At 30.9% G+C, this 11,270-nt stretch overlaps 1 protein-coding gene across 4 annotated transcripts; it reads left to right on the top strand.

Annotated features, from left to right (window-relative positions):
- Positions 1–465: 465 nt before the first annotated feature.
- Positions 466–6,522, top strand: NIAP (Major facilitator superfamily protein). 4 transcript variants are annotated; one of them, XM_089757300.1, is made up of 6 exons: positions 466–769; positions 1,772–2,051; positions 3,025–3,262; positions 4,018–4,546; positions 4,653–4,855; positions 6,219–6,522. In XM_089757300.1, exons 2-6 carry the CDS (start codon positions 1,780–1,782, stop codon positions 6,333–6,335), a joined length of 1,359 nt encoding a protein of 452 aa, XP_089613426.1. In that variant the 5' UTR covers positions 466–769; positions 1,772–1,779; the 3' UTR covers positions 6,336–6,522. The 4 variants fall into 4 exon arrangements, with proteins under 4 accessions (XP_089613426.1, XP_022724704.1, XP_022724705.1 ...); XM_022868969.2 differs by having other exon boundaries at positions 6,199–6,522; XM_022868970.2 differs by having other exon boundaries at positions 543–738; positions 6,199–6,522.
- The last annotated feature ends 4,748 nt before the right edge of the window (positions 6,523–11,270 follow it).

Below are 11,270 nucleotides of genomic sequence, written 5' to 3'. Positions count from 1 at the left end.
GCACACCATGTCGGCATTCTTTTTAGAGTCAAAACCTTCATGTTGTATTATGTACACATTCTCTTATAAATTCTCATTAAAGAATGCTGTTTTAATATCCATTCAAATTTTGCCTAAAAAAATATTGTCCACCTATATTATCTAAGAAAGATAAAAATTTGAGTAAGATATGATTCAATTTGATTTTTCAAATAATGTATAATATTATTTGAATCATTTTATTTTTAAATTGATTTGAAAATACAATTTGATCTTAATAAAAATATTTGATTAAATTTAAATTGAATCAAATAAAAAAATCAACCAAAATAAAATATTATAATTTTAAATTAATTTTAAAATTTTTTTTTTCCTCAAACCTAATATTATTATTATCTAATCTAGAGAGTAGAAGTGTAATAAAACAAAACAAGCTCTAAAAAAAACTTCCCAAAATTCTTCCTTTCTCTCTTTTGATTTCAAATTGACGGAAGGGCTAGTCGGGGAAAGAACCAAGTCAAGCCTTTGAAAAGTCAAACCCCACAAATTTTCTAAACACAGGATTCAAAAAAAAAAACACCAAACACCTAACTTCTAAATCAGACTTCTTAAGCCAAACAAGATCCTATTGTCAACAAAATTTATTTGTCTGTTTGTTTGCTTTTCATAATCATAATTAAAAAAATTTGTTTTATTGTATGCGTTGCTTCCAATTCTTTAAATAGTCAAACAAAGACGAAGATAAATTTGAAGAAGAAGGTCTGCATTTCATTTCTTAAGCTTGAATCAGGTTCCTTTTCCGTTTCTAAGAACACCCATTTCCTTACTTTTTTAAATTCATGATCTTTTGTCAACGCCAATGATCTTTCTTTTTTTTTGCGATTTTTCCTTATAGTTGTTAATCACCCATGAATTATTTCACCATATGAATCTGAAGATCTTGTCATTTGATTTCATATCGCATTGTTGTTTCTGGTAATTAATGTATGTATATATATATATATATATGATTTGTTTGCAAAAATATTTCTTATTGGTATATATATGAGGAAATTCAATGGTAGAGGGGATTCGAATTTTGGGCATTTCACCAACCTTTGAACGACTAAAAACAACTATGTGAAAAGTAGAATATACATTCCAAGTAAATTTTTTACATGGTGCATGCTTATGTATACGTTTCAACCTTTATTTGTGATTGAGCTTTTAACGGTAACAAAGTTGATCTGTGTTTGTTTACTGCCTTGATCTGTGACAAATATCTGGGGTGTCTGGGTGTGTGAAATGATCGAATTTCAATAGGATATATTAGATTGTAGATGATCTAATCAGGAGTTATAAAAGATTGGTAGGGGTGGGGGTGGATTCCAGCAAGCTACTTGGCTAAGACTGAAATTTGTGTCAGTGAATATCGCTTTCTTCCTAGTTTCATTGTGGAGGATAAATGGTAGCAAGAAATAAAATGTTACAAATATTTGTTGAATATTGTTTGTTATTTATTTATCAACTTTTTATTACAAATACTTTCAAAGATTGCGAGGATGCAAGTTTTGAGGTTGTAGTGGACTTGTGGATAGTGATCAATTTGTGCCCTTATGCTATATTATTATGAAGCCTTACCTTTCTTCTTTCACAATTGGTGGATTGCTACTATTATTGCATAGCTGTAGCAAAGAATTCTTAAAGTTTATATTTAGATTTTTTTTAAGCTATTTAGCATAAAATCATATACATTTAAGCAATATGTTGACCCAAATTTGCTGAAAGTTTAATTTTCGTAACCTTGTTTCAGTTCTTTTGATGGGAGAAGATGGGACACCCACCTTTACTGTGGATGAAGCCCTTCTGGCCATGGGGTTTGGAAAATTCCAAATTCTTGTGCTTGCTTACGCTGGAATGGGTTTGGTTTCAGAAGCTATGGAAATGATGCTTCTCTCTTTTATAGGCCCAGCAGTTCAATCTTTATGGGGTCTTTCTTCACATGAAGAGAGCCTAATAACCAGTGTGGTTTTTGTTGGAATGCTTGTTGGAGCCTATTCCTGGGGTATAGTCTCAGATAAACACGGAAGAAGGTGGGAACTTTTGTAATTTTTGTGTTTTTTATCACTCAATCTCTGCTTTAATGATCTGTATTTTCTTTAGATGGACTATGCCCAATATTAATACCTTGTTTTACCTCCAATTTAACGCAACGTATGAGTCATTGGTATATAATGAATTCCTTTTCTTTCCAGAAGGAACTGACAAGTTAGAGTTCACATGATGTGCTATTTCCTTTTAGAATTTTCTGCTTTTTGCACGAAACTGAAGAATGCTTTTGTGTTTATTATACCGAATTACTGCTTGACTTGTCTGCCTTTGGAATCATGTATAAAAGACAAGCTTCTTCCCATTATACCGAATTACTGCTTGACTTGTCTGCCTTTGGAATCATGTATAAAAGACAAGCTTCTTCCCTTTCTTTTTTTCTTGTAATATCTTTCCAGACTATTTGTTGGTGGAACCCCTCCAACAATGAATCTTTGAGACCAAAAGCCTTTTAATTTTTCTATTTGAAGTTACCTTAGAGCAGGCACTAGAATAATTGTCTCCAGATAGATAAGTGGTCCTTTGTATAAAATATGATCGAATGGAGCTATGGAGTTGGATTTCTTGCTGATCTTCCTGGTTTGGGCAGTATTTCTTGTTAGTCATGAGAACATAGATGCTATGGTTTATTTTTGAGCAGTAAAACATGGAGGAATTGAAGAGAATTTTAGAACTCAAAACTTCCTATCTGTTATTCCTTGTTAAATTTTTATATATCTGTTCAAAGCCTAAGCTGCAAATATCTGGTCCACCGATGAACTCATGGAAAGAGACTGATTCTGCCTTGCTCTAGCACTATGGCATCCTTTATCTCTTAATGCAAAAGTGAATTTCATTTTAAGCTTTTTTGATGGAAGCAAAAGTTAATTTGATGCGGCTCCTTCTTGCATATTTGCTGTGATTTCTATTCTTGTGCCATATGATATCACTTTTCATTCGTTTACTTCTGCTCTTCAGGAAAGGATTCCTCGTCACTGCAATAGTTACTGCTGGAGCTGGCTTTCTGAGTTCCTTGGCACCAAATTATATTTCATTGGTTATTCTTCGTTGTTTGGTTGGTCTTGGTTTGGGAGGTGGACCTGTTCTCTGCTCCTGGTTTCTAGAGTTTATTCCTGCCCCAAGCAGAGGCACTTGGATGGTTGTTTTCCAAGCATTCTGGACTGTTGGGACAATTTTTGAAGCCTCACTTGCTTGGGTATGTCTATGATGTCTTTATCATGTTTCATTTCCCAAGCGTCTTTTTCATTTTGTGTTCTTTTCCATTCAATTTTCTGCATTTGGAAGCTGAAGGTGAGGCTTTGATCATATTTGTTACTTACAAACTTTGATCTATAATGGGATCTCTTTGGTTATTCAGGTCATCAGATTAAAAAAACTTGTCTTCGTTTTGTAAAGGCGATGATGTTAAACATTTAGAATTAATCACTTTTCTCTTAGATGTAGTCACTTATATTTTTGCATTGCCTCTGTCTGAGATTATACAGGCTATTACATTTTGAGAACTTGCTGGTTCTGGTATGGTGAAGGCCATTATGTAAAACTTAAACATTTAGAAATTATCCCTTTTCTCATATACTACAGTCACTATTATTTTCTCATTGTGTTTCTTATGTTTTGTCATTATTTCTATCATCTCTTGCCTTTTCACTTTATTTTGCTGAGCTTTCAGATATTTCAGAACACTCAGATGATTTGCAATAAAAAATTAAATGATGTTGTTGCTCCACTTTCAGGGAATGGATTAGAATATAAGCTGTGTTTATCCTGAATTGTTTGATGGCTATTGGTTGTAATTATTGTTTTCACCATGTATGAATTAGGTAAAATAAGCTAGCAACTAATTGTGTCATACCATTAAGAAGGCTGCATTTCTTTGAGTACCTTGGTCAGATTCACAGTTCAATCATGTTGATTCACCCTCCCCATCCATGATACTTTTTGTTCTTTCAGTTTGTCATGCCAAGATTAGGTTGGAGATGGCTACTTGCTCTGTCTTCTCTCCCTTCATCATTTCTCCTTCTATTCTATGGATTGGCACCTGAGTCACCAAGATTTCTATGCTTGAAAGGTAGGAAAGCTGAGACGCTTGTTGTTTTGGAGAAAATAGCTAGAATGAATGGAGCAAAAGTGCCTTCTGGAATTCTTGTTTCTGAGCATGAAATTGAGTTAGCTGGAAAGAGTATTCCAACTGAAGATACACTGTTGCTTCCACCAAATGATAGTGAAGATACAACTCCTACAGAAATGAATCCTAATGCAGGAGGCATCTCATCAGTATTGAAGCTTCTTTCACCAGAATTAGTGAGGTCAACCACGCTTTTATGGATAGTATTCTTTGGAAATGCATTTTCATATTATGGCCTAGTATTACTGACAACTGAGTTGCATAATGGACATAATAAATGTGGCTCAGACAAATTGCAATCAGAAAAATCCCAGGATGTTAGTTACAAAGATGTTTTCATTGCTACTTTTGCAGGTATTTTTCTCTGCTTGTCCCAGTGATAATTTCATTTAGTTATAAAAGTTTAATTTGACACTCCTGGAAGGCACCTTACTGACATCTAGCTTTGATTGGGTTCTAGAGTTTCCTGGCCTCCTGTTATCTGCTGCCACTGTGGATAAATATGGTCGTAAGTTTTCAATGTCAGTTATGTTCTTCCTCTGTTGCATTTTCCTGCTTCCATTGGTATTCCATCAGTCTCAGGGTCTAACAACAGGCCTCCTCTTTGGTGCTCGAATATGCATCACGGCAACCTTCACAGTTGTTTATATATATGCTCCAGAGGTAAATGCGAATTTTTTTCCCCTTTCAAGAGCAAAGGAATTTTCATGTTGTGTCTTTCTGTAGCTCGTGTACAAAAATCAAAACAATAGAATTTCAAGATTACTTTCATTTTCTTGGTTTGATAAGATCACACATATATACTTAAGATTTTTCAGTTGGTTTTTATTTTTGCCATTGGTTTTCCCCCTGAATGAAGTTATTCTGTGCAAATATTCAAGACTACCTGTATAACTATTATTTAATTATTTTGAATCCGAATCCGAGCACAATTGACCATTAGAGTTTTTTCTTTACCAAGTAAACTAGAAAAAAGAATGATGCTAAAATTCACTAGGGGAGCCTTTGTTCCATAAACCAGAACAAGTTCATCTTTATTATTCCCCCTATAGGCATGCATATGATTGTCCAGTGCCATGCATGTTACAGTTCTCTATTTGGTTGATTTTCATTGTAGAATATAGTCAGTTCTGGTAACTAACTGGTTTGACAGCTTTGTTAATGCTATTAACATGGTTACAACAGTTTCTTGTACATGATGCCTAATCCTAGGTAAATTCATTTTTAAATAACATTACATAAAAATATTGTGGAAAGTGGTAAGATTGTCTTTCCAAACTCAAATATCGCCCTTTAAAACAGAATTCTCTAAACAGTTGAGTGTTGAACAAAAAGTTTTTTGGGGACTAGAAAGTAACTTAATTTTTACGAGTTCCTGTTGGGCTGAGATTTTATGCAGTTCCAATACTCCTCCATAATGGCTATTCACCTAGATCTCCAAATAATCTTGTACTGTTCCTTTGTATTTATTGATTTAGTCTCAAGTTTCAAGGTAATCTCATATTTGACTCTTTCTTTTTTCTCCTTTCCTGCATAAATTAAACATACATTAAAAATTTCAGTTTGTTACATTCTTTGCTCATTCTGTGATTAAGTCACGCATATAGTTTTCTTTTCCTTTTTTTTTTTTTTTTGTTGTTTTTTATTCGCCTAGAATACTTATCTTAAGAAATGTCTCATCCCACTCTGGGGGGAACAACCCCAATTAGAATAACTAGCAGGTCATCCTTAAAGTCCAAGGATTAAATGGCCAAAAAGAAATAGAAGTCCAAGAGTTGTCTGACGTCTGGATAGTCATGCTCTCCATCTTTGAGGCTCTCTTTATCTACTTCTATCTACTTACTTGGCTGTCATCAACATAAACATTACTGATAGCACTTGAATGCATGCATTATTTGTAAGAAGAGTGTTTACTTATTGTTCAGTTAATCACATGTTTAGATCTTTGAACATTTTCGTTACATTTTTCTCGAAGTAACAATTTATTTGTTTAATTTAACCTGTAGATATATCCAACCTTTGTCAGATCAACTGGTGTTGGAGTTGCAAGCTCAGTGGGAAGAATTGGTGGGATGGTGTGTCCTCTTGTGGCAGTAGGTTTAGTGCATGGATGTCATCTAACTGTTGCCATTATGTTGTTTGAGATTGTAATTTTTGTATCAGGGATATGTGTACTGCTTTTCCCATTAGAGACCAAGGGTCGAGACTTGAGTGATAGCATTTCTAGTTCAAAACAAACAAATCAATCAGTTTAAATAGTGAGTTCTTGCCACTTCTGTATGACATGTTCATTTATTATAAAATGAAAATAAAGAAGAATTTGGCTTCAATGCATAAGTCTTTTTGTTTCTTTGGGTCACCGGCCATACGTTGGGAGTTTCAAGTTTAATACCGATATTTTAACAGCAAATCCAATAAATTTAAGTGTAGTCTTGAATGTATTAATTTTTTCATTAAGAGTGTGTGCGAGTTGTTTATTTCATGAATAGGCTAGATTCATTTTTTTTTTCCAAGTCAGTTTCCCATCCTTCCTACACCGAGGGAGAAAATTTTTTCATGCTTTTCATTTTTCTCCTCTTCGAACTCTCCATATTTTCAAATTTCCATCCTCGATACCAAGTAAAATCTAAGTTAGGGTCGCATCTTAGGGAAGATGTTGTAACATACAAAACCTTCACTTATTTCATATATCAATACCAAGAAAAAAAACAAAAGATCACTTAATTCTTAATATCATGATAATTGCTGTCAAGCAGTCCTTAATATGTACTTGAATATGTTACTTTAACCTCCGGAAGCATTTATTAAAAAATTTCTCTACTTTGCTGCCCTGCCTAATGATTTGATTGATCGGCGATGCACCTGAATACCTGATAGTTACTACTTGTCATCAGTGACTTTGATTCTTTAGCCATGTGCAGCTGTGGTATTTGTTTAACTATGCGCAATTGTTGCATTCGATTATCAGTGGACTACATTTAAGTCATTTTTTAGGTTAATTAGAAGGTTAGTTGAATGGCATTTGTCACTCAATTAGTCACTCATAATTTTTTTTATATTTTTATTTTACGAATTTTTTATTTCTATTAAAAAATTAAAAAATATGGGAAAAAATAAAAAAGAAAAGAAAAGGAATAATGTGAATTTTTTATTTTTCTTCTTATCAGTTTTTCCTTTATTTTTTAGAAAAATATTTTTTTCATAAAAAAATTACAGAAAAAGAGAAGGAAAGAAAAAATAAAAGAAAAAAAAAGATAATTGAGATTTTTTTTCGTTTTCTTTCCTTTAATTTTATATTTAATTGTTTTAAATAAATATTTTTCATAAAAATTAATAAAAATAGAGAAAATGTAAAATATGAATAATGAATAATGAATAATGAATAATCACCATTGAATTAGTTATCATCATCATCATCATCATTAATAATAATAATAATAATAATAATAATAATAATAATAATAATGAACACAAATAGAATTGTCCTCAAGTAAGAATAATCAAATTGAAGTGCTAAATTGATTGTCAAGGAAAGAAAATCAAAACATAAAGGTTTTTCTTTATTATTTATAATAATAAAAAATTAAAATCAAAAAATTATATAATAATAATAAAAAGAAATATAAAATACATAAAAAATCAAAATGTTTTTATTAAAAATTATAATTTTTATACTGTTCTTATTTTTCTTTGTTTTCAAAAAATATTTATAATATACTGTAAATTGAAAAGATCATAAAATTGATTGAATAATTAAAAAAATCACAATACTATAATTAAAAAAATCATAGTACTCCTAATATAGTAAGGAAAATTAATAACAAAAACAATAATCACTGTATATTAAATATTCTATCTAATTTTTAAAACTTTTAATATTTTTATAATATTTTATATGCATTAAGCTTTTTATTATTTTTATATTAAAATAATAATAAATATATTAAAACTAAAAAAAAAAAACTGACGAAAATCAACCCGACGTAGTGAAAGGAAAATTCTAGTATAAATTAATCCATACATGAATTACAAAACTGGAATCAACATAATAACCAGAAGTTGTGCCTCCAAGATCAATGCTTAAAACATTTTCTTTTGAATTGTTTAAAAGGGCATTGAAGCTTAAATTTATACCATAACTCCTCTAAAGGTTTATTTTCTTAAATAAAAGCTTGAAATTATTTGAAAATAACGAAAAAAAAATGTATTTAACTATTCTTAGCTATTAGGTTTAGTAGCTAAAGAACTCTTAGAAGGACATAAAGATTTTGATTTCGTACCAAGAACTTCTCTCATTTTCTTATATGAAACAAGAGTTTAAGCATAACAGGGACAAACTAGAGGAAATTTAATAAAAAGTACCAAAATTTTTAAAATTTTTAAACAAAGTTACCTTCAAAAAATCATATTTTTTACGATAATCACAACTTCACACTTAGCTTTTTACTTGCCCTCAAGTAACATATCTCAAATTAATCATGTTACAATCAAAATATATGAATTCAAAGTCAAAGTTTCATAAGTTCTCAATCATGTACTATAGTATAATTTATGGATAGTTATAAACATAAATAGAACATAAAACTTATTCAATAGTAAGATTCCAATTTCTTGCAACTTTCATGTGTGTGTTTAATTTACCTCTAATCTATGCATGCAACCTAAGTAAAGAATATGTATAATGCCATCACATAATAATTCAAAAATAGAGCATACTTTATAAGTTTACTTATTTCCTTTCTGCTAATATAGATTTACATACTTAACTCAAAATCAATAGGTCTTTTTTAGTTTGCAATGTTAGGCTTGAGTTAAGGGTATAATAAATGACATTTTAGGCTTGAGAACCTTTTACTTATGCAATACTTTTGGATCTTTCTTAGACTTAAGAACTTAGATTATTCAAGGCTAAGGCACGTTTCTTATCTAGAGTTTTTTGTCCTTGTGCCTTCCTACCTCCCTATATATGGTTCTCTTACTTTTGTCACTAGCAGAAAAAGATAGATAAATCACTAAATAAGGAAAGAATGATATATGCTCAAAATGATGTGACTAAGGATAAATCATGTATGGGTCAACTTGAAAGACTTAAACTATCCAAAGATGACCTAAATCATATATTTAATTAAATACATATTAAGATTTCATTTGAAGAGATGAGTAGGTAAATTCTAAATGAACACTCATATAAAAAACTTGATTGTTGCTTTTTAAGCCTGCAAATGCACAAATTGCTATTAAGTAATATAGTGATGAGTGAATATTGTTCCCTTAAGGAATATGTAATGGCGCTCAGAAACCAAGTTCCAAAATTAATCTTTTTGACCTTATATTTAGCTAATTAAAAAGTTGTTGGAGATTGGTTGAAACAAAACTAAAAAGCTATTTAAGATTGCATGGAATAGAATTATAGGCAAAATAGGTAAGTAAATGGCAACAGTGAAACCAAATAACTACCAAGGGCTGAATAAAGCTAGTTGAACTTAAGAAACATAAAATGAAATACAATACTGCTATGAAAGCTGAATGAAATGTTACACAAAATGCTCACTTGCTAGCACTTGGTATGGTTGAATATAAAAAGAACAAGGAAAATTGGTTTGCAAAAAAATGTAAACGAAATGGAAGGTAAGAAAACTATAAGGTGATTAAAGCTTAATCAAGTAAACGACAAAACATAGAACTAGAAAATGAAACTTGAACATTAAATTACATTAAATGTAAAAGAAATAACTTTAAAAGAACTTGAAAATAATTTGTATTAAAAATAAGAAAGCATGAAATAAAGAGTTTTGGCTAGTCTATCACCCTAGCCAAATTTGACTAAAAAAATAAGAGAATTTAGCTTAAGGCCTAAAAATAAAAGAGAAGAAAGAGTGGAAAAAATGGGATGCCTTACAAGTGAGCATGAAGCCTATTTATAGTATAAGGTTATGGGAATGAGGATGAACCTAAATAGTTCGGTTGTAGTTAAAACACATTTAAATTCAAAAAGCTTCTTAGTTTAACTAAGAGTGAAATGCCAACTAGGAGAAGTTGTTAATATGGATGCTTGTATGGGTGAATGGTGAGCTTGTAGTGGTCTACTTGTGTCATCATTGCTTAAGTGTCCATGCCATGTCAATTAAATTTGAATTTTGAATAGAGATATAGAAGAGATTAGGCAAAGTTGAACTTTTCTCCCAATTTTGCTTGACTTGTTTCATTTATGCTCAAACTCTTTTAAATTTAAATGAATCTTTATTCACCAATCTTCTTTGACTTGGCCAAATATCATGCATGGCTAGTGGGTTTCTTGGTTTAGATTGGATGTGGACTTGGTTACTTCCAAACTTGTCACCTTTGCATGGGCTTTTAAATTTCATATCTTTTATGACTGAATACCTTATAGCTTGAGTGGTTAGCTTCCTTAGTCTTTGAGTGTGTTTGTCACCTTTGCATGAATTACATAGCTTGTATCACCTTTACATGTTTTGCATGATTTACAAGTATTTTCAATCAAGATAAATTGTGCATGTTCGAATTCTTCATGCAACCCTATAAAAATAAAATTTTAAGCATAGTAGAGACAAACTAGAGGGAATTTAACAAAAATTACCAAAAATTTTAAAATTTTTGGACAAAAATGACCTTGGAAAGACCATACCTTTTACAATCATCTATAATCTTGTCCCTAAATAGTGAATAAAGTCGGTGTTGCTTTCGCAATAATTCCACAATAATGTTTTCATTGTGCTTCCATGAATCATGTAAGTCTTTCATTAATATGATCTTGTTCATATATTTTTTTACATTATCCTTCATTAGTATCATAGTCAGGTTGTCTTGATTCTTGATTGTTTTGATGTTTGTCTTTAAACACCAAATTTCTTAACATGTTCTTGAGTTTTTACCTAAATGCATCCGAAAATCTATGAAAGTATTACACAAAAATGTGTAATTTTGTAATAAAAAGTTGTTGTGAATGTTTTGAAACTTTCAAAATGCAAGTTGCAATTATTGTTTGAAATATTTGGATCGAGTTTTCAATTTCCTAAATTTGAGCATTCAGATGCTCAACAAGGCATCTAAATGCCTT

The sequence above is a fragment of the Durio zibethinus genome, chromosome 28, assembly GCF_047325235.1.
Source record: "Durio zibethinus cultivar Kanyao isolate XHJ-2024 chromosome 28, ASM4732523v1, whole genome shotgun sequence".
Lineage (NCBI taxonomy): Eukaryota > Viridiplantae > Streptophyta > Magnoliopsida > Malvales > Malvaceae > Durio > Durio zibethinus.
Note: the sequence above shows the minus strand (reverse complement) of the source record. Positions and strands in the feature narration are given on the sequence as shown.

Coding starts and splice junctions, on each gene's coding strand:
- NIAP (XM_022868969.2), top strand. CDS start 1,780: ATGGGAGAAGATGGGACACCCACCTTTACTGTGGATGAAGCCCTTCTG. Junction 2,052..3,024: donor TCAGATAAACACGGAAGAAG/GTGGGAACTTTT, acceptor TCTGCTCTTCAG/GAAAGGATTCCTCGTCACTG. Junction 3,263..4,017: donor TTGAAGCCTCACTTGCTTGG/GTATGTCTATGA, acceptor TTGTTCTTTCAG/TTTGTCATGCCAAGATTAGG.